The following is a 24,080-nucleotide window of genomic DNA, read 5'->3' on the forward strand; positions in this document are numbered from 1 at the left end:
ACACTTGTCATTCCATCACACATGTAAACAACTTGATTTCCTGCTCTTTCCGCACTGATTGGTGTACTAATTTAATGAGCTAAATTGTGTCATCTCATGTATTTTTTTTTTTACATAAGCTCATACATGATCTACAGTCGCTTTAGCCTGAGTGCCAGTCTGTTTCATTTAATTAAATAACTCCTTGTCACTTATTGTTATGCCAAATGTTTGGCTTGACAGCAATGAAGTTGACAACAGCAAAAACAGATTTGGGACTAGACTATATCTGTCTGCCTGCCCTACAGGACTATGAGGCAGAATGATTTAAAATAGGTCAAATACCCCAAAATATATTTTTTTGTAGAGATTGACGAGGACGTCTTGGTGTTCATCCCAAATGGCACCCTATTCACTAGTATAGTGCAGTACTGGTCAGAAGTAGTGCACTATATAGGGAATAGGGTGTAATTTGGGACTTATCCTATGATTTCACCATAGAACTTTCAGTGAACGGAAAGTCGGCCAATGAGAGAATGTAAACTAATGACCTAACTGAAACTGCATGGGGCAGATGAATACACATCAGTGGAAAACCAGGAACAGGGCAAAACCACAGGACAACCAAAACCAACAGAGAACTGATATTTTGCATCCCAAATGGCACACTATTACTTATGTTGTACACTACTTTTGGCCAGGGACCATGGGGAAAAAGGTACAATTTGGGACACAGTAACAAACTGGCGGGCTGACCATGATTATCTGTGTGATCTGGTGACACTAGTTATTTGTTTAGTTTCATATGAACTCAGACAAGGAAGAGATTAGGAACGAAGCACTGGCATTACCCAGAAAACGACACTACATCAAACTACACCTTACGAGCTGATGTCCCTATCAAACACTTGCGACAGTATGATAGAACATTTCTGAAAACATAAAAGGAGAATTAAGTATTTATTTTATTAAAAAGAGTACTGGCAGAAAAGTTTGCAAAATTAATGGTAATTTTTTGTTGTTGTATCAAAACATAACATTTTTGTACATCCTTTAATATCTCTTAACACCTTTTTCTGCTGTTTATAAGTTATTTATAATGTTTATAAGTTATTTAAAACTGAGTGATCGAGGCCTGTAAGGTGTTTGCTCATAGTTAAAATAGTATCTATTTGGAGACATCACCACAGACATATCTAGTACTATTCCATCAACACACTTGGTGTTGTCCATACGGTAAGTGTGTGCATGCGTGTGTGTTGTCCATATTGGAAGTTCAGTCTCAAGCACTTCCTAACTGTTCCCATAGCAACAGCACGCTGTGACCTTTTGATTTATGTTCTATCCAGGGGTAGGATAAAGTTGCACTCAACACTGATCTGGTGAGTTTTATCTGTACCTCCACTAATGGTTTAAATTTGAGTTTGGCCAAGGTAAGCTGATCCTAGATCAGTGCCTTGGGGAAAGTGCTAAGGACAAGAGTGGAGACTTGTGTATATAAGAGTTTCTGTCAGGGTCGAGGCGTGTGTGTTTAGAGTAACCCTTAGGTCCAGGCAGTTCTCAAGAGAGGGTTTGCTCAGCCTACTGAATAATCTCTGTTACACACACCAGCAGTTAATAACCAAAGCATAGAGAACATCATGTTTTACCCTAGAACAGACACACAGAGACCTGGGGCCTCATTTGTCAATAATGCGTAGAAACTATGCAAAAGTACTACTTATGAACAGAATGTTCATTAGCATAGAGAAAGTGATTTACCAAACAACCAATACAAGCATCATATGCGCAGCGGTAGGAGATAACCGTTGATAAATACCAATTGTTCCCAGCCTCAGTGCTCGTGCACGACCTTGGCTATTTGTACTTTGAAACGTCCCTGATGAATCCTTAAGAGTCTACAGTGCTGTGGAAAGTATTTGGCCCCTTTATGATTTTTTCTGTATTTGCATATTTTTTATACTCTGTTATTAGATCTTCAACCAAAATCTCATATTAGATGAAGGGAACCTGAGATTACAAATAACAAGCAAAAATGTTTACTTATTTCATTTATTTCATTAACTTCTTGCTCCTACTTGAGACGCAGATGTCTCAAGTAGACACCTGGAAATGCAAATGCGCTACGCTAAATGCTAAATGTACTCGTTAAAACTCAAACCTTTATCAAAATTCACATGCAGGGTATTGAATTAAAGCTACACTCGTTGTGAACCTAGCCAACAAGTCAGATTTTTAAAATGCTTTTCGGCGAAAGCATGAGAAGCTATTATCTGATAGCATGCAACACCCCAAAATGCCTGAATGCGACGTAAACAAAGACTTTGCTTATCCGGCGCTACACAAAACGCAGAAATAAAATATAAAACATTCATTACCTTTGACGAGCTTCTTTCTTGGCACTCCTATATGCCCCATAAACATCACTATTGGGTCTTTTTTTCGTTTAAATCGGTCCATATATACCCAAAATAGCTTTCTATGGAAGCTGTGTCATTCAGAAAAAAACATTGTTTTTAAACGCTGCGTAATTTTTTAAAATTAAAAAAGTTGACGATAAACTTTCACAAAACACTTCGAAATACTTTTGTAATCCAACTTTAGGTATTAGTAAACGTTTATAATCTATCAAAATGATTACAGGGCGATGTATATTCAATAGCTCCTCGTCTGCAAATCAATGGCTGCCAATGTGCACATTGAAAACATCCTGGTGGAGACCGGAAGAAACGGAATCCAGTTAGTTGGATTTTCCAACAAAAAACTCAATTGAAAATGACGACATCGTGTGGAATCTGTATGAATTGCATGCAGGTCGATATTAAATTTTGTGCCCTTTTAACAACCCATGAAAGTGACTTATGGAAATTATTTTTAGCTTTCAGAGAGCAGTTTTTCTTGCGTTTTTCAATGAAACACACGATCTGTTATAGTCACAGCCGTGATTTAACCAGTTTTAGAAACTTCAGAGTGTTTTCTATCCACACATACTAATCATATGCATATACTATATTCCTGGCATGAGTAGCAGGACGCTGAAAAGTTGCGCAATTTTTAACAGAATGTTCGAAAAAGGAAGGGGTAGACTTAAGAGGTTTTAACAAAGTTATGCAACACCCAAATCCGACATGGGTCCCATTATGCCTAGCGAAATCCGAACACTGCATTCCACAGTCAGAACCTTACACCAGTGGTTAAGCATGGTGGTGGTAGTGTGATGGCTTGGGGATGATTTGCTGCCTCAGGACCTGGACGACTTGCCTTAATAGAAAGAACCATGAATTCTGCTCTGTATCAGAGCATTCAACAGGAGCATTCAACGGTCAGGCTGTCCGTCTTCAAGCTGATGCTGAAGTGCATGCAGCAAGACAATGATCCAAAACTCACAATCAAGTCTACATGAAAATGGCTAAAAAGCAACACATTTGAAGTTTTGGAATGGCCTACTCAAAGACCAAACATAATCCCAATTGAGATGTTGTGGCAGGACTTGAAATGAGCAGTTCATGCTTGAGAACCCACAATTTTGGCTGAGGGAAAGCAGTTCATGGAAGAGTGGGCCAAATGACGTGAGAGACTGATCAACAACTACAGGAAGCGTTTGGTTGGAGTCATTCCAGCAAAAGGTAGCACAACCAGTTAGTGAGTAAGGAGGCAATTACTTTTTCACACAGGGGCATTTGGTGTTGCATAAAATTGTTTATGAAATAAATTAAATAAGTATGAAATTGTTGTGTTGTTTGTTCACTCGGGTTTGTTTTATCTAATATTATATTTTAGTTGAAGATCTGATAATATTCCGCATCAAAGATATGCAAGGGTAGAGAAAATGCTAAAGGAGGCAAATACTTTTTCACAGTACTGTATCTAAGTAACATAATTTAAATTTATAAAAACTTCAGTCTAATCCATCAGTTTAAGCGTCTGCGGTGGAAGGTGGCCGAGCTACAGCGGTGTGTGTCAGACCGTGAGACATCCCGAAAATCGGTCTTCCCAAGATGTCGGTAACGTCCAAACGGTTTTTGACCCCATGGAGAAGTGAGACTCTCACGAACACTATGGTGTTCTCCATTTTGCTCCACGACCCCCACAAGTGTCACAGGTCTGAAGGTAATTCATACCAATGAATGGAAGTATGGAGATAGTTTTGTGCCAACAAAAATAAGGGGTTAAATATGTGTTCAAAGAAACATATCTCCTAGATATATTGTATCTTGACATGCTATATATAATTTGACCACATCAGTGCATTTGATTCGCGATAATAATCCATATAAAGTACAGTAAATTTGTTAAATTAGAGGGACTTGAATGTGAAACCATTGTTGCAATACTATGAAAGACTGAAGTAATGGGAAATCGAATGAGAGATGGCTGATCTTCTTCTGTTGGAAGATTTGACACACTGCATTTCGCAGAGATCAAGTTTTTAGAGATAAGTGGGACTTTTTTGCAGAACGTAGAGATTGGCCAATCAGATATAATTTCTCGAAACCAATATTATAACATATTTGTGAGGATTTAAGACCTAGTTTAGAAAGGCAAACACATATATTTCCAGTTCAAGTCAATGTGCTATCCACCCTCAAGTTTTTGTCAATCGCCACTTTTTAGCGGGAGCTTGCCCGTTTGGCATATCACATCTCTCGATGAGCCAATGTTTTAGATGCAATCAACAGTAAAATTAAATGCAATATACAATTTCCATACACCATCACACAACAGGTTGAAGTCAAGAGGGATTTATTTGCCATCAATTGATTCCCAAACACAAACAGAGAAATAGACAGTACTGACTTCGCCATGAAAGCTCCATCCCAAAACGAGTTAAACTATGTCATCAGAAAAGGCTTCCACGCTTATGTGCAGGTAATAGGTTATGTGATCTCCAAAAAACGTTGCTGAATCTGGTGGCCGTGTGGAGCGCACGACTTGTTCATTCTGCAGATCAGCAATGTAGGCCTATAAGGAGGGAGCTGTTGAAGATGGATGGCTTATTGGTGAGTGTTACTCATTTGAAGTACATTTGCCATTGCTAAAGCAACTTGAATTGTCCTATTGGTCCTCTATTTGTAGTTATGTCTTCATTTTTACTTGTCATACCACAACTGAGCGAGCCATATTAAGACTTCCAGAATAAAAAAATAAAAAGTGTAACTTTTTTGGGTTGGGCCGTTGTAGACTATTTCTTGGTACTGCGTTGTATGTTCCCCACAGGCTTTAAAGGGATGATTTTGACCATATGCTGTTAACCTCTAAAAGTCTATGCCATTGAGGGGGCTTTATAAAATATAGAATTTGGCCGTTACTACTATAGCCCATAGATATGCATTGAATAACACCACATTGAGAAATGGCATAAAAGAGAGACAAAAAAAGTGTCTGTCCTATACAAATGACCAAAAGTATGTGGACACCTGCTCGCCGAACATATAATTTCAAATTCATTGGCATCATTAATATGGAGTTGGTCCCACCTTTGCTCATACTGTATAACATTGCTGCTTGGACTTGCTTCCATTCAGCCACAAGAGCATTAGTGAGGTGGGACACTGAAGTGTGGCGATCAGACCTGGTTCACAGTCGGCGTTCCAATTCATCCCAAAGGTGTTCGATGGGGTTGAGGTCAGGGCTCTGTGCAGGCCAGTCAAGTTCTTCCACACCGATATCGACAAAACATTTCTGCATGCTGAAACAGGGAACAGGCCTTCCCCAATCTGTTGCCGCAAAGTTGGAAGCACAGAATCGTCTATAATGTCATTCATTATATGCTGTAGCTTTAAGATTTCCCTTCACTGGAACTTAGGGGCCTAGCCCGAACCATGAAAAATAGCCCCAGACCATTATTCCTCCTCCACCAAACTGTAGATTTGGCACTATGCATTGGGGCAGGTAGGGTTCTCCTGGCATCAAACCCAGATTCATCTGTCGGATTGACAGATGGTGAAGCGTGATTCATCACTCCAGAGAACGCACTTCCACTGCCCCAGAGTCCAATGGCAGCGAGCTTTACACCACTCCAGCCAACGCTTGGCATTGCGTATGGTGATCTTAGGCTTGTGAGGCTGCTCGGCCATGGAAACTCATACTCTTGTATATATAGTGTAGGTACTGTACGTGCATACGTACCTACTTGTGTAAGTTTCAGGGTGCAAGTGTGTGTGACTGGTTATTCCAGCACTGGCACATCCACAGAAGAAATCAGGTGTAGAATATGATCTTGTTTATTTGAACACTTTATCGCTCAACACACTTTAGAATCACTCAGACAGGCCACTCAGACAAACAAATCATATATTAGCAGTGATAAGATAACCTGGGCTGCCACCCTATTACCTAGTGCACTACTTTTGTCAAGGCCCTGGTCAAAGGTTGTGCACAATTACTGTAGGTAATAGGGTGCCATTTGGGACGTTGCTGTTAATCTGCGTCTGAGGAAGGATTCAATGGCACAAATAAAGCACACATTAAGTGTTTGTTCAGTCAAATTGGAAATGATTTTAGATGAATGCGGATCAATACTTCTGAAGAGTAGAAGACTTGTATTACTGAGTGTTATAATGTATTGCTTGTTTCCCAGCCTAGTCTTGGACTAAAAAATCATTTCCATTAAAAAACGTTTTAGTTCAGGACTAGGCTTAATCTGTGTCCAGGAAACTGGACGGTGGTCATACTATCAGCAAATTATATGTTGATAATCAACTGCTTGCTAAGATTACGGTTAGGATTAGGTTTAGAATAGGTGTAAGCGTTAAGTTTCGGGTTAAGTTAAGGGTTCAGTTCAGGGTTAGGATAACGGTTAATGCTTGGGCTACTAGATAGTTAGTTACTAGATAGTTAGAAATGTTACTGTATATTGTCTGTAGTGCATCTACAGATCCAAATAAAGAATTACCCAGAATTGGACAACCCAGAAATGAACTAGATGTGCGGGCTTTAGTTCCAGCCCAGCACTAACACAGTTGATTTAATTAATTGATCAAAATCTATACAAAGTGTGTACCAAAAAAGGGTTTCTATGCTTCCTCCCATAAAAGGCCTGAGAGTTACATTTCGAGTGAAGATGACACTTTCCTCCTAAAATGCCTAGTGTACACAATCAACTTTAGGAGACATGGGTCCTGTCTGAAACCTAACACTATGGAAACACAGCCAACTGTACCATGTTACTACTCTAACACTCATACTCCTTACCTCCCCTTTTGTAGTTGTTACAGGGAGTTTCAGTCAGCCACAGATCTCTCTCTTGCCCCCCCCCCCTCCCCTCTCTATCAATTTCTCTCTCGTTCTCTCTCTATGTCTCTCTCTTTTTCTCTCTCTCTCTCTGGAGATTGATAAACGAGTTTCAGTTGGCAGAGGGATTATCCTGACTCTCTGTCCGTGTTCCGCTTGTTTGCTTGTAAGGTTCCAGGGACCTGAGAGAGAGCAGAGGTCATTCTTTGTTCTGGTGGGAGCAGCAGGCAAATAGGAGGCTAATTACGAAACTGTGTGTGGTTGTGTGACTGAGTGCATGTGTGTGAGTGACTGAGTGACTGTGTAAGTGTGTGTGTGTATGTGTGTGTGTGTGTGTGTGTGTGTGTGTGTGTGTGTGTGTGTGTGTGTGTGTGTGTGTGTGTGTGTGTGTGTGTGTGTGTGTGTGTGTGTGTGTGTGAGAGACAGTGCATGTGCATGTGCATGTGCATGTGCATGTGCATGTGCATGCTTGTGTGTTTCTATGGGCTGTGTGTGCCTACTGGCATGCAGACTAGCAGGCCTAACTGTCCATGACAGTAGTCTAGCAGGTCACTGGTTGGCGTTGCTTGACTGTGTATAGACATGCTCAGTCAGAGAGCTGCTTGGTTCCGTCCCAAATGACACCCTACTTTCTTATATAATGCACTTCTTATGGCCAGGCCCATTGGACTCAAAAGTAGTCTACTATATAGGGACTAGGGTGCCATTCAGAACACACCCATGTTGTCTCTACTGTCCTGTTAGATACAGTGCATTCAGAAAGTATACTGACCCTTTGACTTTTTCCACATTTTGTTACGTTACAGCCTTATTCTAAAATGTTTTATATAAATAAAAATCGTCAGCAATCCACACAATACAACATAATGTTAAAGCGAAAACAGGTTTTAAGAATTTATTAAAAAATGTAAAACAGAAATACATTATTTACAGAAATATTTAGACCCTTTGCTATGAGACTCGAAATGGAGCACAGGGGCATCCTGTTTCCATTGATCATTCTTGAGATGTTTCTACAACTTCATTGGAGTCCAACTGTAGTAAATTCAATTGATTGGACATGATTTGGAATGGCACGCTCTTGCTTATATAAGGTCCCACAGTTTTTTTAATGCTTATTTTACCCTATAAGTTGACTGAGAACACATTCTCATTTACAGCAATGACCTTGGGTATAGTTACAGGGGAGAGGAGATGAATGAGGCAATTGTAAGCTGGGGATGATTAGGTGACCATGATGGTATGAGAGCCAGATTGGGAATTTGGCCAGGACACCGATGTTAACTCCAATACTCTTATGATAATTGCCATGGGATCTTTTAGTGACCACAGAGAGTCAGGGCACCCGTTTAACGTCCCATACAAAAGACTGCACTCTACACAGGCCAATGTTTCAAATCATTGCCCTGGGGGATTGGGCTATTTTTTTAGACCAGAGGAAAGGGTGCCTCCTACTGGCGCTCCAACACCACTTCCATCAGCATGTGGTCTCCCATCCAGGGACTGACCAGGACCAACCCAGTTTAGCTTCAGAAGCAAGCCAACAGTGGGATGCAGGATGGTATGCTGCTGACTATGTCAGATAGTGCATGTCACTGCAAAAACCAAGCCATGAGGTCAAAGGAATTGTTCGTAGAGCTCCGTGACAGGTTTTTTGTCAAGGCACAGATCTGAGGAAGGATACCAAAAAATGTCTGCAGCAATGAAGGTCCCCAAGAACACAGTGGCCTCCATCATTCTTAAATGGAAGAAGTTTGAAACCACCAAGACTCTTCCTAGAGCTGGCCTCCCAGCAAAACTGAGCAATCAGAGGAGAAGGGCCTTGGTCAGGGAGATGACCAAGAACCCGATGGTCACTCTGATAGAGGCTCTGTGGAGATGAGAGAACCTTCCAGAAAGACAACCATCTCAGCAGCACTCCACCAATCAGGCCTTTACGGTAGAGTGGAAGCCACTAAAGCATCTAAAGACTCTTAGACTATGAGAAACAAGATTCTCTGGTCTGATGAAACCAAGATTGAACTCTTTGGCCTGAATGCCAAGCATCACATCTGGAGGAAACCTGGCACTTTCCCTACGGTGAATCATGGTGGTGGCAGCATCATACTGTGGGGATGTTTTTCAGCGGCAGGGACTGGGAGACTAGTTAGGATTGAGGGAAAGATGAGCAGAGCAAAGTATAGTTAGTCACACTGAGTGACAGAGAGATTTGTTTTCCCACGAATAATACGCTACGGTAGCTTTGATGGGGAAAACAGGAAAATCATCCGATTTAATAGTCTATTGCAGCTTGATTCAAAATATCTAGCTGGCTAGTTTATAATTCATTCATGAATTCGGAATAGGGGAGGATTTCGATAGTCCAGATACAGTGCCTTGCGAAAGTATTCGGCCCCCTTGAACTTTGCGACCTTTTGCCACATTTCAGGCTTCAAACATAAAGATATAAAACTGTATTTTTTTGTGAAGAATCAACAACAAGTGGGACACAATCATGAAGTGGAACGACATTTATTGGATATTTCAAACTTTTTTAACAAATCAAAAACGGAAAAATTGGGCGTGCAAAATTATTCAGCCCCCTTAAGTTAATACTTTGTAGCGTCACCTTTTGCTGCGATTACAGCTGTAAGTTGCTTGGGGTATGTCTCTATCAGTTTTGCACATCGAGAGACTGAATTTTTTTCCCATTCCTCCTTGCAAAACAGCTCGAGCTCAGTGAGGTTGGATTGAGAGCATTTGTGAACTGCAGTTTTCAGTTCTTTCCACAGATTCTCGATTGGATTCAGGTCTGGACTTTGACTTGGCCATTCTAACACCTGGATATGTTTATTTTTGAATCATTCCATTGTAGATTTTGCTTTATGTCTTGGATCATTGTCTTGTTGGAAGACAAATCTCCGTCCCAGTCTCAGGTCTTTTGCAGACTCCATCAGGTTTTCTTCCAGAATAGTCCTGTATTTGGCTCCATCCATCTTCCCATCAATTTTAACCATCTTCCCTGTCCCTGCTGAAGAAAAGCAGGCCCAAACCATGATGCTGCCACCACCATGTTTGACAGTGGGGATGGTGTGTTCAGCTGTGTTGCTTTTACGCCAAACATAACGTTTTGCATTGTTGCCAAAAAGTTCAATTTTGGTTTCATCTGACCAGAGCGCCTTCTTCCACATGTTTGGTGTGTCTCCCAGGTGGCTTTTGGCAAACTTTAAATGACACTTTTTATGGATATCTTTAAGAAATGGCTTTCTTCTTGCCACTCTTCCATAAAGGCCAGATTTGTGCAATATACGACTGATTGTTGTCCTATGGACAGAGTCTCCCACCTCAGCTGTAGATCTCTGCAGTTCATCCAGAGTGATCATGGGCCTCTTGGCTGCATCTCTGATCAGTCTTCTCCTTGTATGAGCTGAAAGTTTAGAGGGACGGCCAGGTCTTGGTAGATTTGCAGTGGTCTGATACTCCTTCCATTTCAATATTATCGCTTGCACAGTGCTCCTTGGGATGTTTAAAGCTTGGGAAATCTTTTTGTATCCAAATCCGGCTTTAAACTTCTTCACAACAGTATCTCGGACCTGCCTGGTGTGTTCCTTGTTCTTCATGATGCTCTCTGCGCTTTTAACGGACCTCTGAGACTATCACAGTGCAGGTGCATTTATACAGAGACTTGATTACACACAGGTGGATTGTATTTATCATCATTAGCCAACTCACTAACAAATGTTAATTCTTAAATCCTTATTGTGTACCTACTGTATGTTTGTCCTCGGTTGTCACGTGCCTTTTTTGTTTGCTGAAATCAATACTTTGGAATAAACCATTTATCAAATACAACCACTGACTGTTTCCTCATTGCTGTTGGTCTAAAATGGCAACTCAGCTTGTATACGCATGTGCCAATTGAATCTCAGTAAGGAAACAGTTTGGGGCCATACATTATGCTAGTAGGTTGATGACAACAGAAATGAACTGTGAAATATTTTAGGGTATGAGAGGAAGAGACATTACAGGCTATCCAAAAGAAAACTATTCATCCACAAGGTATCAGACAAAAAGCAAAATGTACAACAAGTAAAACCTGCATAAAGAATTAATGTCTCATGGTGATCTGCTGTATTATAGCCGATATTGATGACACTAGACAAGTCAAAGACTGTCAGTATTATGGCTGCCTAGGCAAAAATATGTTTCCGTGTAGCTACAACAACATACAGTAGCCCACCCAAATACAATGTGTCATGCTCTTCGTGTTACACTTACCCAGTGGGGCAGCTTAATGTCAGGTTAATGACAGTAAGTAAACAACACTGAAATATGAGAAATGTATATATTTCATGGAGAGAGGGGGAGAGACAGAGATACATTCTCAGAAATACAATTCATGTGTTTTCATGTACAGTCATGGCCAAAAGTTTTGAGAATGACACAAATATTAATTTTCACAAAGTCTGCTGCCTCAGCGTGTATGATGGAAATTTGCATATACTCCAGAATGTTATGAAGAGTGATCAGATGAATTGCAATTAATTTGCCATGCAAATGAACTGAATGGCCAAAAAACATGTCCACTGCATTCCAGCCCTGCCACAAAAGGACCAGGTGACATCATGTCATTGATTCTCTCGTTAACACAGATGTGAGTGTTGACGAGGACAAGGCTGGAGATCACTCTGTCATGCTTATTGAGTTCGAATAACAGACTGGAAGCTTCAAAAGGAGGGTGGTGCTTGGAATCATTGTTCTTCCTCTGTCAATCATGGTTACCTGCAAGGAAACACGTGCCGTAATCATTGCTTTGCACAAAAAGGGCTTCGGAGGCAAGGATATTGCTGCCAGTAAGATTGCACCTAAATCAACCATTTATCGGATCATCAAGAACTTCAAGGAGAGCGTTTCAATTGTTGGCAGCGGGCAGGTGTGAGTGCATCTGCACGCACAGTGAGGCGAAAACTTTTGGAGGATGGGCTGGTGTCAAGAAGGGCAGCAAAGAAGACACTTCTCTCCAGGAAAAACAACAGGGACAGACTGATATTCTGCCAAAGACACAGGGATTGGACTGCTGAGGACTGGGGTAAAGTCATTTTATCTGATGAATCCCCTTTCCGATTGTTTGGGGTACCTGGATAAAAGCTTGTCCGGAGAAGACAAGCCGCCTTCAACATCGTTTTAGAGAATTTGGCAGTAAGTTCATCCGGCCTCACAACTGCAGCCCACGTGTAACCACACCAGCCAAGGACCTTCATAGCACATCCGGCTTCTTCACCTGGGGGATTGTCTGATACCAGTCACCTGGACAGCTGATGAAACTGAGGAGGATTTCTGTCAGTAATAAAGCCCTTTTGTGGGGAAAACTAATTCTGATTCGCTGGGCCTGGCACCTCAGTGGATAGCCCTATGCCCTCTCAGGACCACTCATGGCTGTGCCCCTGTCCAGTCATGTGAAAGCCAAAGATTAGGGCCTAATGTATTTATTTAAATTGACTGATTTCCTTCAATATGAACTGTAACTCAGTAAAATCATTGAAATTGCTGCATGTTGCATTTATATTTTTGTTTGGTTATATTTTGATATGCATTTTGCATACAAGCGTTCCACACCACGGTTAATTCCATGTATGTTCTCAACACACAGTACCTTTAAAGCTAATTGTTTTTAATTGTCCTTGGGTTCCACTAAGACCCTCCATTTATGAACACACACTCTCTCGTTTTTATTTGTGAATCCACATTCCTACAGAGTTCTTGCAATACAGCATTGTGATTACAATTCTAAAGCTGTGACCTTTAAAATGACACGCACAGAAACACACACCTCTCAAAATGTCCCAGTGAGTGGATGGTGACCATATTAGGTGTTTGTCAGAGGGACTAGTATTTGGAGGAGAATGACTCACTAACCGTCACTTGGTGACAACCCCTCCCCCTCCCCTACCCTCATCCCTCCCCTCCCCTGTCACTAAACTTAAACAAGAGAGGGGGAGGGAGAGGTAGAGAGAAAAGGAAGAGGGAGTGTCGTGTTACCCATAGGTGTCATTAGACTTGGGTTTCCGGGGTTGCAGCCCTGAATGTTTTTGGTCCAGACGCAACCTTTTGATGGTCAGAGAATTTAGAAATTCCAGGCTGTATGTCTGATAGTTGTAATAGGTGCGTGTCGGTGGCAGGGAAGTCTGGCTCTATATAATACTGTACACTTTCTTGAATTTATTCTGGATTTGGAGACTGTGAAAAGACCCTGGTGGGATAAGTGTGTGTGTCAGAGCTGTGTGTAAGGTCACAATGCAAACAATTTGGGATTTTCAACACATTAATGTTTCTTATAAAAAGAAGAAGTGATGCAGTCAGTCTCTCCTCAACTCTTAGCCAAGAGAGACTGGCACTCATAGTATTTATATCAACCTTCTGATTACAATTAAGAGCAAAAAATGACGCTCTTTTTCTGGGACAGCTGCAGCTTAATTAACTAGATCTTTCCTTGCCGCACTGGACCACACGACTAGACAATAATCAAGATTAGACAAAACTAGGCCCCCAAGAAAGTAGTCCTCTCTGTTTAGATCACATACACTATCAAGCATTTCACACATATTATTTAGATACTGACTGTTAGCACTTGGTGGCCTATAGCAACACCCCAAAAGAAAAGGCTTTAGATGTGCCAAGTGAACCTGCAACCACAACACTTCAATAACACTTGGCATAAGATATTCTCTAAGCATTACCGGGATATGGCTCTGAATATATACAGCAACACCTCCCCCATAAGCATTTCTGTCTCTTCTATAAATGTTATATTATTGTATTGCTATTGGTGCATCATCAAATTAATTATCTAAGTGAGTCTCAGAAATGGCTAATATATGAATGTTATCTGATGTTAGCAAGTTATTGATTCCATGAACCTTATTTATAAGGCTACATATATTAATATGGGCTATTTTCAGCCCTTTCCTGGGTAGCTATCAGAGATGGACTTACTATTGAAAAGGGCAGGGCCACAGAGGGTGGCCCCTCCCTCGGTGGCTGCTCAAGCACACTCCTCACTGGCTCAGGCAGCGCCTCCTGGAGAGAGCGAGAGCGAGAGATTAGAGGTCTCCTCAGGTTCCAAAAGTTGGAGCCCGGAACTAAACTAAACGGACCCAAGGACATTCAGACCCAAATCCGAATGAACCCAATAATTTTGACAATTTTAAGGGGACCCAGACCCAAACGGACTCTAGAACAATAAAAACCGAACCCGAATGGACCTGAGGAGAACCCGACCTAGACCCGACAAATTATTTATATATACGTACACTAGATGACTGATTGGGGGCTCTATGTTGAAGCCAACGTGCCTCTGTCTTGGCACTCCCTCACCATTGTACATTTTTGGGGAATCTACAAACGTTTATTTCTCATTTGTTTTGCCACATGTATTATATTACAGACACCTTAATGCATGCTTTTAAATTATATTACGTGAGCAAAACATACAAATAAAAAATGATTATGATTATTTTTCTCCCCAGTAAAACAAAATAAATACTTAAATGCATGTCATTGCAAACTTGAAACATTTAATTGAAATACTGTAGAAGTGAAGACCTTTAAGAGAGAGAGAGCGAGAGAAACCTGATTTCAAGCCCGGCCCTTCCCCTCCCTCCCTCCCGAAGGGGGAGGCCAGAAGAATCTGTTCTCCTGGTAGTCCTTCCCCACTTGGGACTCAGACCTGGAGCAGCACACACAGAAACACAACCACCCACTGTATTCAGATTAGACTGAGAGAAGACAAATAACCTCTACATCACAAAGGGCTGTCCAGTTTCACTCAGACCCACAGACAAACCAACGCCAACCGGATCTAAGATGGTGTCGGCTGGGCTACAGATGCTGGGCACTGCCCTTGGGATCATAGGCTGGATTGGGACCATCATTGTTTGTGCCATGCCCATGTGGAGGGTCACCGCCTTCATCGGCAGCAACATAGTCACCTCGCAGACCTCCTGGGAGGGTATCTGGATGAGCTGCGTGGTCCAGAGCACGGGCCAGATGCAGTGTAAGGTCTACGACTCCATGCTGGCCTTGAGCTCTGACCTACAGGCCGCCAGAGCTCTGACCATCATTGCCATCCTCGCCGGCATTATTGCCATTCTGCTGGCCGTAGCCGGGGGCAAGTGCACTAACTGTGTGGATAACGAGGCGTCCAAGGCTAAAGTGGGTGTGGCATCCGGGGTGGTGTTCATCATTGCCGGAGTTCTGTGCCTGATCCCTGTCTGCTGGACGGCCCACAGCATCATCCAGGACTTCTACAACCCGCTCCTGGTAAGCGCTCAGAAGAGGGAGCTGGGGGGGGCGCTCTACGTGGGCTGGGGGGCCGCTGCCCTGCTGCTGATTGGAGGGGGTTTGCTCTGCTGCAACTGCCCCAAGAAGGATGAGGGTTCCTACACCGCCAAGTACAATAAGGCTCCTCGCTCCGAGACCTCAGCAACGTCCACTGGAAAGGACTTTGTCTGAGTGAGGAAGAGAGAGAAGAGAGGGAGGGAGTAAAGAAAGGAAGATATGTCTGTTTGCCATGAGAGACTGTCTGATCCAGCTGTATATATGTGTATTCTGAGTCACTATGGTGCTTCTGTATTACGAAGGTTTGAGGACGATATTTATTGGTGATGAGCGAAGAAAAGAACCACAGTGACTAAAGATTCCATGTAACTTAACATTGAAAGAGAATCACACCCAAAGAGGAACTGAATTCCTTTAAACCAACCCCATGTAGTCTGCAGTTTTGTGTGTTTTGTATGTATTTTTGTGGAAATATGTGAGTGTGTGCCTTTACACCTTTTGGCAGTGTGTTTTGTTAATTGTTTTATCCCAGCCATGTTTGTTACAATTGTACATTATTATTTATACATGTTATTGTTAAAGGGATACTTTGGGATTTTGGCAATGAGGCCCTTTATCTACCTCCCCAAATTCATATGAACTTGTCTCTGCGTGTGATTTGAAGGAAGTTGCTAACTAGTGCTAGTGCAATTGCTAACTAGCTTTAGCGCAATGACTGAAAGAATGTGAGTATCTGATAGCATGCGAGCAGATACCCACAGACTTCCATTAATTGTGCTAACACTAGTTGTTATTGGCTGTGGAAGCCTCTAACTTCCTTCATACTGTACACACAGAGACAGAAAATGGTATCTTTGATTTCATCTGACTCTGGATAAGTAGATTAAGGGCTAAAGATAAAGTTTCCCTTTAATATTGTAATTTGTATTCATCTTTTTTAAAACACGTATGAGTTACAGTAAATGGTTTTGAAACGAAATAAATATTTTTCAAATGAATTTGATTTTTTCATTCATCAACACCACATTCAACATGAAACTTATTTTAGCACTATTTCTATTAGATACATGTAACTGGCAAGTAAATATTCAACTATGCACGAAAAACAACATACACCTCCTTTTGCCCTCAGAACAGCCTCAATTCGTCATGGCATGGACTCTACAAGGTGTCGAAAGCATTCCACAGGGATGCTGGCCCATGTTGACTCTAATGCTTCCCACAGTTGTGTCAAGTTGGGTGGATGTACTTTGTGTGGTGGACCATTTTTGATACACAAAGAGAAACCATTGAGCATGCAAATAGCAAAGCAGGATCTTTGGGAACCATTTTGTACAAAGCCTGAAGAAAATGAAACTCACTCCAATCCATTAGTATTGATCTTGAATTCAAATTGTTTGGAATATTCAAGATTACCCAACCAGTGTATTGTAGTTTTGTCTTTTTGATATATACTATTTTTCCTCCATGCACCTGGAAATACCATAGTCTGTGTGAAGTACTCTTTTTTTAAGTGAACAAAGCCTGTTTGCAATACAATAGAACTTGAGAAGGATCCATTGTCTTGACTCACCCATCAGGTCTAGGTGTGGCACAGCAAAGGAGTATGAGATCACGTGGTACTGATAGCTCCAAACTCATTCTTTGTTCAAATAGGGAGCTTTAACTGCAAACAGGACAGGGGGTTGGGGTTGTATTTGAATAAGTACAACACTGCATATAATGATCAGATAAAAAACTGTGTCTACAGAGTCTACATTGAAATGCCAGGTGATGTTTGAGACAGAGAGAGAGAGATGGGTTGAGTGGAGTCAATTGTAATGAATATGTGACTACAACCGGTGTATTTTTAGCAGAATAAAAGTGAGTGCGGCAGTCCTATTCTCAGACTGCAAAAGTGAATTGGCACTAAAATCCGTAAGAGTCTATTGACGCACCGGTGCATCAATCTAAGTAACATAATAAAAAAATCCCCATCAAAATCTGTCAATTTAAGCTAGAGATAATAATTATTTTTCTGTTAATTGGCTGCGTCTCAATCCACCACATTCGCCTATGTCAGCCTTCACTTCCGCATCTGCCTTGGAAGGTGGGCGAGCTACAGCTGTGTTTGTCAGACCATGAGATATCCCGAAAACGTCTGTAGTGCCCGAAAGGTTTGACCTACAAACTATTATGACCACTCTATGGAAAGGGGAGACTCTCAACCCCCACAAGTGTCAGGTAACACATACAAACAAATTAAAGTATGGAGGTAGTTTTGTGCCAAGTTAAATATGTGTCCAATATATATATACATATATGTACATTTCCTGAGCTTTCTTATATCTCCTAGATTTAGAACAGACACTTCGAAACCTTATTCCTTATGATTTATTTTTTTGACTGTCTTTTTTGCCATTTATGAATGTGTCATTCAATGCGTTTCTAAGGGCTGTAGTAGTAAAGGCCAAAATCAATATTTTATCAAATCATTGTTTTATATGTTTTTTTGATACCTAAAGGGGTCCTAAAATTCTAAATTAATTGATACATGGTATGACCATCTTTAAAAAATTCCATATGTTAGCTTAGCACTTAGTATATAGTTAGTAGGTCAAAAGTTCCCAGATGTCGTTCTAAATTTGCCAAAATGCAAAGTATAAAAGCAGTGGACGCTATTTCCGTGCCTATAAAGCCCATAATGCAATTCTTGAGAAAATGGGCGTGGCTTCACAATGTTTTCAGGTTTGATGAAAATGTCAGAAAATATGCAGCCAAAGTCCGGCGCGAGCGGATACAAATTCAATGCTTTAACTAATTATGACAAATGTTAAGGAATGTAATAAAGTAATGACTTTTCAAATAAGTTACATTGCACTTTATATTAGCTGACAATTTGTTAGCTATGCTATCCTTATGAACCGCATAGCATTACAGCAGTATGTACCGGTATGTTAGCTAGTTACCTAACATTAGTTGGCTACTAATATATTAACCTTACCAGGCAGTATATTAACCATATGCCATCTAACTAACTACCCAACGTTTATTGACTTGATTATTCACGTCATTCTTAGCTAAGTGGTACAGTTCTCAATGGACATTGTTTATTCTGTCTATCTTCTCGTCTGAGTGTGCCAGAGCACAGAATATCTGACGAATTTACAAACGCTCAACACCCTGTAGAATATAGCCGGTGTCAGTAAACGTTACAGCAGCACAGTTACAGTCATCAATGCTCTGGATAACATGAAAACAGCCTAACCAGCTCTGCTAGGGTGATTAAAATTGTCAGAGTGAGATGTTCTCTCATATGTGTCTGGAAGTAGCTAGCATTGCTAGCCAACGTTAACCAGTTAGCTTGGGTGCTTGACTGCTGTTGTGAGGTCAAAACCCTCTGATCAACCCTACTCCTCGGCCAGAGCGTCCAGTGTGTGCACTCTAAATGCTCCAAGAGCGGAACACTGAATTTACTAAGGGGCAATCTGAACAATTCTCTGGATTTCTCTCTTTCATCAACATAAAATATGCAACCAAGAGGAACTGAAATACTATCAGAAACATGTTGGATCATTTTGACAGCTTTTCATTTGTTTAAAACCCGTCAACAAACTGATGTCATTTGGACATTTTTCATGCCACTCTCCTCCTTTTGCCATTGGGTAGAGAGAAAGTGTACAGTTTTACAGCTAATTTCTTGCTATTCTACACATTTTGTCATGACTTATGCTACATTCAGGATATCTGAGTGAGAGTGACTAACAAAATCAAGACCCAGGGGCCCCCTGGGCATGCTCACTGTGCGCCCTGGCAGTATTCGACCATGATGACTACAAGTTTATATAATTGGCTAGACTAACAATCAATTTTGTTGTTGTTGTTGCTGGCCCTCTAGGCAGAGTTCCTCTGTCCAGTGTCTGTGTTCTTTTGCCCATCTTAATCTTTTATTTTTATTGGCCAGTCTGAGATATGGCTTTTTCTTTGCAACTCTGCCTAGAAGGAAGCATCCTGGAGTTGCCTCTTCACTGTTGACATTGAGACTGGTGTTTTGCGGGTACTATTTAAGGAAGCTGCCAGTTGAGGACTTGTGAGGCGTCTGTTTCTCAAACTAGATACTCTGATGTACTTGTCCACTTGCTCAGTTGTGCACCGTGGCCTCCCACTCCTCAATCAATTCTGGTTAGGGCCAGTTTGCAATGTTTTGTGAAGGGAGTAGTACACAGCGTTTACGAGATCTTCAGTTTCTTTGCAATTTCTCGCATTGAATAGCCTTCATTTCTCAGAACAAGAATAGACTGACGAGTTTCAGAAGAAAGTTCTTTGTTTCTAGCCATTTTGAGCCTGTAATCGATCCCACAAATGTTGATGCTCCGCATACTCAACTAGTCTAAAGAAGGACAGTTTTATTGCTTCTTTAATCAGGACAAAGGTTTTCAATTGTGCTAACATAATTTGAAAAGGGTTTTCTAATGATCAATTAGCCTTTTAAAATGATCATCTTGGAATAGCCGTCACAACGTGCCAATGCAGGTAACAAATGTTTTGTTATGCAGACACCAGTCAAAAGTTTGGACACACCTACTCATTCAAGGCTTTTTCTTTATTTCTACTATTTTCTACATTGTAGAATAATAGTGAAGACATTAAAACAATGAAATAACACATATGGAATCATTTAGTAACCACAAAAGTGTCAAACAAATCTAAATATATTTTAGATTTGAGATTCTTCAAAGTAGCCACCTTGATGACAGCTTTGCACACTCTTGGCATTCTCTCAACCAGCTTCACCTGGAAGGTTTTTCCAAAAAGTCTTGAAGGAGTCCCCAAATATGCTGAGCACTTGGTGGCTGCTTTTCCTTCACTCTGCAGTCCAACTCATCCCAAACCATCTCAATCGGGTTGAGGTCGGGTGATTGTGGAGGCCAGGTCATCTGCTGCAGCACTCTACTCGTGTTTCTTGGCCCAAGCAAGTCTATTCTTATTATTGGTGTCCTTTAGTATTGGTTTAGTTGCAGCAATTCGATTCACACAGTCTCCTCTGAACAGTTGATGTTGAGATGTGTCTGTTACTTGAACTCTGTGTAGCACTTATTTTGGCTGCAATTTCTGAGGCAGGTAACTCTAATAAACTTATCCTCTGCGGCAGAGGTAACTGTGGGTCTTCCTTTCCTGTGGTGATCCTCATGAGGGCCAGTTTCATCGTAGCACTTGATGTTGTTTGCGACTGCAATTGAATGAACTTTCAAAGTTCTTGAAATGTTCCGGACTGACTGACCTTCATGTCTTAAAGTAATGATGGACAGTCATTTCTCTTTGTTGTTTTTTGCTGTTCTTGCCATAATACGGACTTGGTATTTTACCAAATAGGGCTGTCTTCTGTATACCACCCCTACCTTGTCACAACACAACTGATTAGCTCAAACGTATTAAGAAGGAAAGAAATAACACTAATGTACTGTTGCATTCCAGGTGACTACCTCATTAAGCTGGTTGAATGCCAAGAGTGTGCAAAGCTGTCATCAAGGCAAAGGGTAGCTACTTTGAAGAATCCAAAATCTGAAATATATTTTTATTTGTTTAATACTTTTTTGGTTACTACATGACTCCTTATGTGTTATTTCATAGTTTTGATGTCTTCCCTTTTATTCTACAATGTAGAAAATAGTAAAAAATTTAAATTAAACTTGAATGAGTAGGTGTGTCCACACTTTTGACTGGTAATATATATATATATATATATATATATATATATCCATTGATTCTTGAAGAATATAACATAAATCCCTCATAGGTTTAGTTCAACTGTCACACTCCATGAGAACCCAAAATATAACCTTGTTTTATTCCAATGTTTGTAAACATTGTAAATGTAAACAAACACAGTGTAGCCTCATAACATGGTTAAACTAATAATGTTCTATCATTGATGGTCAGTCCTTGCATCCATAGCTCTGTCTATTAATCTGAGAGTGGTTACATTTCTCCAGGCCCATCCCTCAGATATTTACCAAAACAGAGGCGTGGCAACCATTTCATCTGTGGCTTTGTCCTTTAAACAGCTGCATATTGTCAAGATATCGAAGTGTCACCAACAGGCCTATAGCACATTTTTTTGATTCAACTAGTCAAGTCAGTTAAGAACATATTCTTATTTACAATGACGACCTAAGGACAGTGCGTTAACTACCTTGTTCAGGGGTAGAACATATTTTTACCTTGCTAGCTCTGGGATTCAATCCAGCAACCTTTCGGTAACTGGCCCTACGCTCTAACCACTGGGATACCTGCCACCCCCAAAATGCCGCATATGGCATTAATTTTTTCACATGTAAATAGCACTTTTCAGTAGTGCTCAAACCATGCCATTCCATGAGCGCAGCATTTATTTTTCAACTCAAATCAATGAACCGAATCAGTCCTCCATGACAACAAAATCATAAGTAACGAGGAGGGGTGGCTAATAAGTCCTTCATTTTGGGGTCATGCTCAGGTAAAACAATTTGGCTAATCTATACTTCCATATTCCCCTTGAAGATCAATGACTGGAATTCTGATAGACTTTGGTTAATGTAAATATATAGTTTACTCGTATTATTCTATGTTGTAGAAAGCGATGGGTTAGAAGAAGCCTACATAACCAACCCATAAAGTAAAATTTAACATCCATACATGGCCAGCTATGTAAACTTTAACAATGATTTATCCTGCAACAGATGTTGTTCAAATGGTAACATACACTTGTCTTCTTCTATTGCCTCTTAAATGGAAAGCAATCTAAAAGTAACGGAATGTAATCAGATTGTTACTGAGTTTGGGTAATCCAAAGGTTACGTTACGGATTACAATTTTGAACAGATAACTAGTAACTGCAACAGATTACATTTAGAAAGTAACCTACCCAGCCCTGGTTAATTGTGAGCAACACGACAGGCAGACTGGCCACGTTTATTAGTTCAGTGGGTGTGTATCCAATAAACATCCACAGGTGCTTTCAATCGGCTCAATTAGTGACCACACCCTGGCAGGTGGGTATATAGGTTGGGGTCTGTAGCCTCACCACAACCATAACACTGCTACACACAGGTCCTTCTGGGTTCACGTGAGGCTTGCATGCGTACAGAGAGCGAAAGCAATGGCCTCCGCTGGTCTCCAGATTCTGGGCATCGTCCTGGCTCTTATCGGTTGGCTAGGGGACATTGTCATCTGTGCGCTCCCCATGTGGAAGGTGACTGCTTTCATAGGCAACAACATTGTGACAGCGCAGATGTTCTGGGAAGGCCTGTGGATGAACTGCGTGACACAGAGCACGGGCCAGATGCAGTGTAAAGTCTACGATTCCATGCTAGCGATCCCTCAGGACCTCCAGGCCGCCAGATCTCTGGTGATCATCTCCATCCTCGTGGCCCTGATCGGCATCCTGCTCTCCGTGGCAGGCGGGAAGTGCACCAACTGCATCGAGGACGAGGAGGCCAAGTCCAAGGTGGCCATTGCATCCGGCGTGTTTTTCCTGGTCTCTGGCGTCCTCTGCCTGATCCCCGTGTCCTGGTCATCCAACACCATTATCAGGGACTTCTACAACCCGCTGCTCACCGACCCGCAGAGAAGAGAGCTGGGAGCTTCACTGTTCATAGGATGGGGCTCTGCTGGCCTAATGCTCATCGGAGGCGCATTTCTCTGCTGCCAGTCTCCCCAGCGTGAGGAGAGTGTGTACTCTGCCAAATATTCTGCCCCTCGCTTCACTGCCAGTGGAAGGGCCCATGTCTGACAGATTAACACTTACATTGAACCGTGTTTTAATATGGACATTTCATGCTTGTGTAGTCTGAACGTGGGTAAATCTGTTTCTCAACACTTGACAAGGATGATTTGATATTTTAGCTTAACAGCTTCATTGCTTTAATAAATTATATTTTAATGCTTATCATTTGTTCTTGAATTGTAACATTTGGAGAATTTAGGCTAGGTCTCATGGTATAGTTAACTTGCGTGTGCCCCCCCCCCCCCCCCCCCCAGAACCACATCGGCGACAACTTTTCTGCATAACTTCTGTATCTTTACTCAATGAGCACAGTGCTTAAAAGTAACTGCAAGTAAAACTCATACAGACAAAATATACTTGTGCCCATTAGTAAAAGTGAATAAATAGTTTGCAGTCTAATGTAAAAAAGTTGTAACATTTTCTGCTTTTTTGACAATTTCTCAGATTGCACTCAATGTGGTAAGGATGTACATCTGTCTGCTATAAAATGGTATGTCTGTTCTCTAAATCAAATGGACACGATGTGACTGTCTTGAATACAAAGGGTGAACTGGTACAATTTCCCCCAACTCCTGGGTCAGTAACAGGGCTTTGGGTGTCATGTAAGTTTGAATTGGGAACTTTAACTTTGAGGCAGAATTTAAATGACTTACATTCCATTAACTGGCCCTTCATCTGACCTAAATGTTTGGCATTAGTGAGACTGGTGCAGTGAGTGACTGTTGGCCATGTTCACTCAGTCACAGTTGTGACAGTGTTATGGTAGTCCTGGGGTACAGGCTTGGTGGCCCCTTGGGTTTGTTACAAC

At 41.3% G+C, this 24,080-nt stretch overlaps 1 protein-coding gene across 1 annotated transcript; it reads left to right on the forward strand.

The window, feature by feature from the left end:
* Nucleotides 1–15,000: 15,000 nt before the first annotated feature.
* On the forward strand, nucleotides 15,001–23,278 carry LOC139418708 (claudin-like protein ZF-A89). Its single transcript, XM_071168361.1, has 2 exons — nucleotides 15,001–15,530; nucleotides 22,636–23,278. The coding sequence occupies exons 1-2, from the start codon at nucleotides 15,055–15,057 to the stop codon at nucleotides 23,276–23,278; spliced, it is 1,119 nt and encodes a 372-aa protein (XP_071024462.1). The 5' UTR covers nucleotides 15,001–15,054.
* Nucleotides 23,279–24,080: the final 802 nt, after the last annotated feature.

Source organism: Oncorhynchus clarkii, chromosome 10 (assembly GCF_045791955.1).
Source record: "Oncorhynchus clarkii lewisi isolate Uvic-CL-2024 chromosome 10, UVic_Ocla_1.0, whole genome shotgun sequence".
NCBI lineage: Eukaryota > Metazoa > Chordata > Actinopteri > Salmoniformes > Salmonidae > Oncorhynchus > Oncorhynchus clarkii.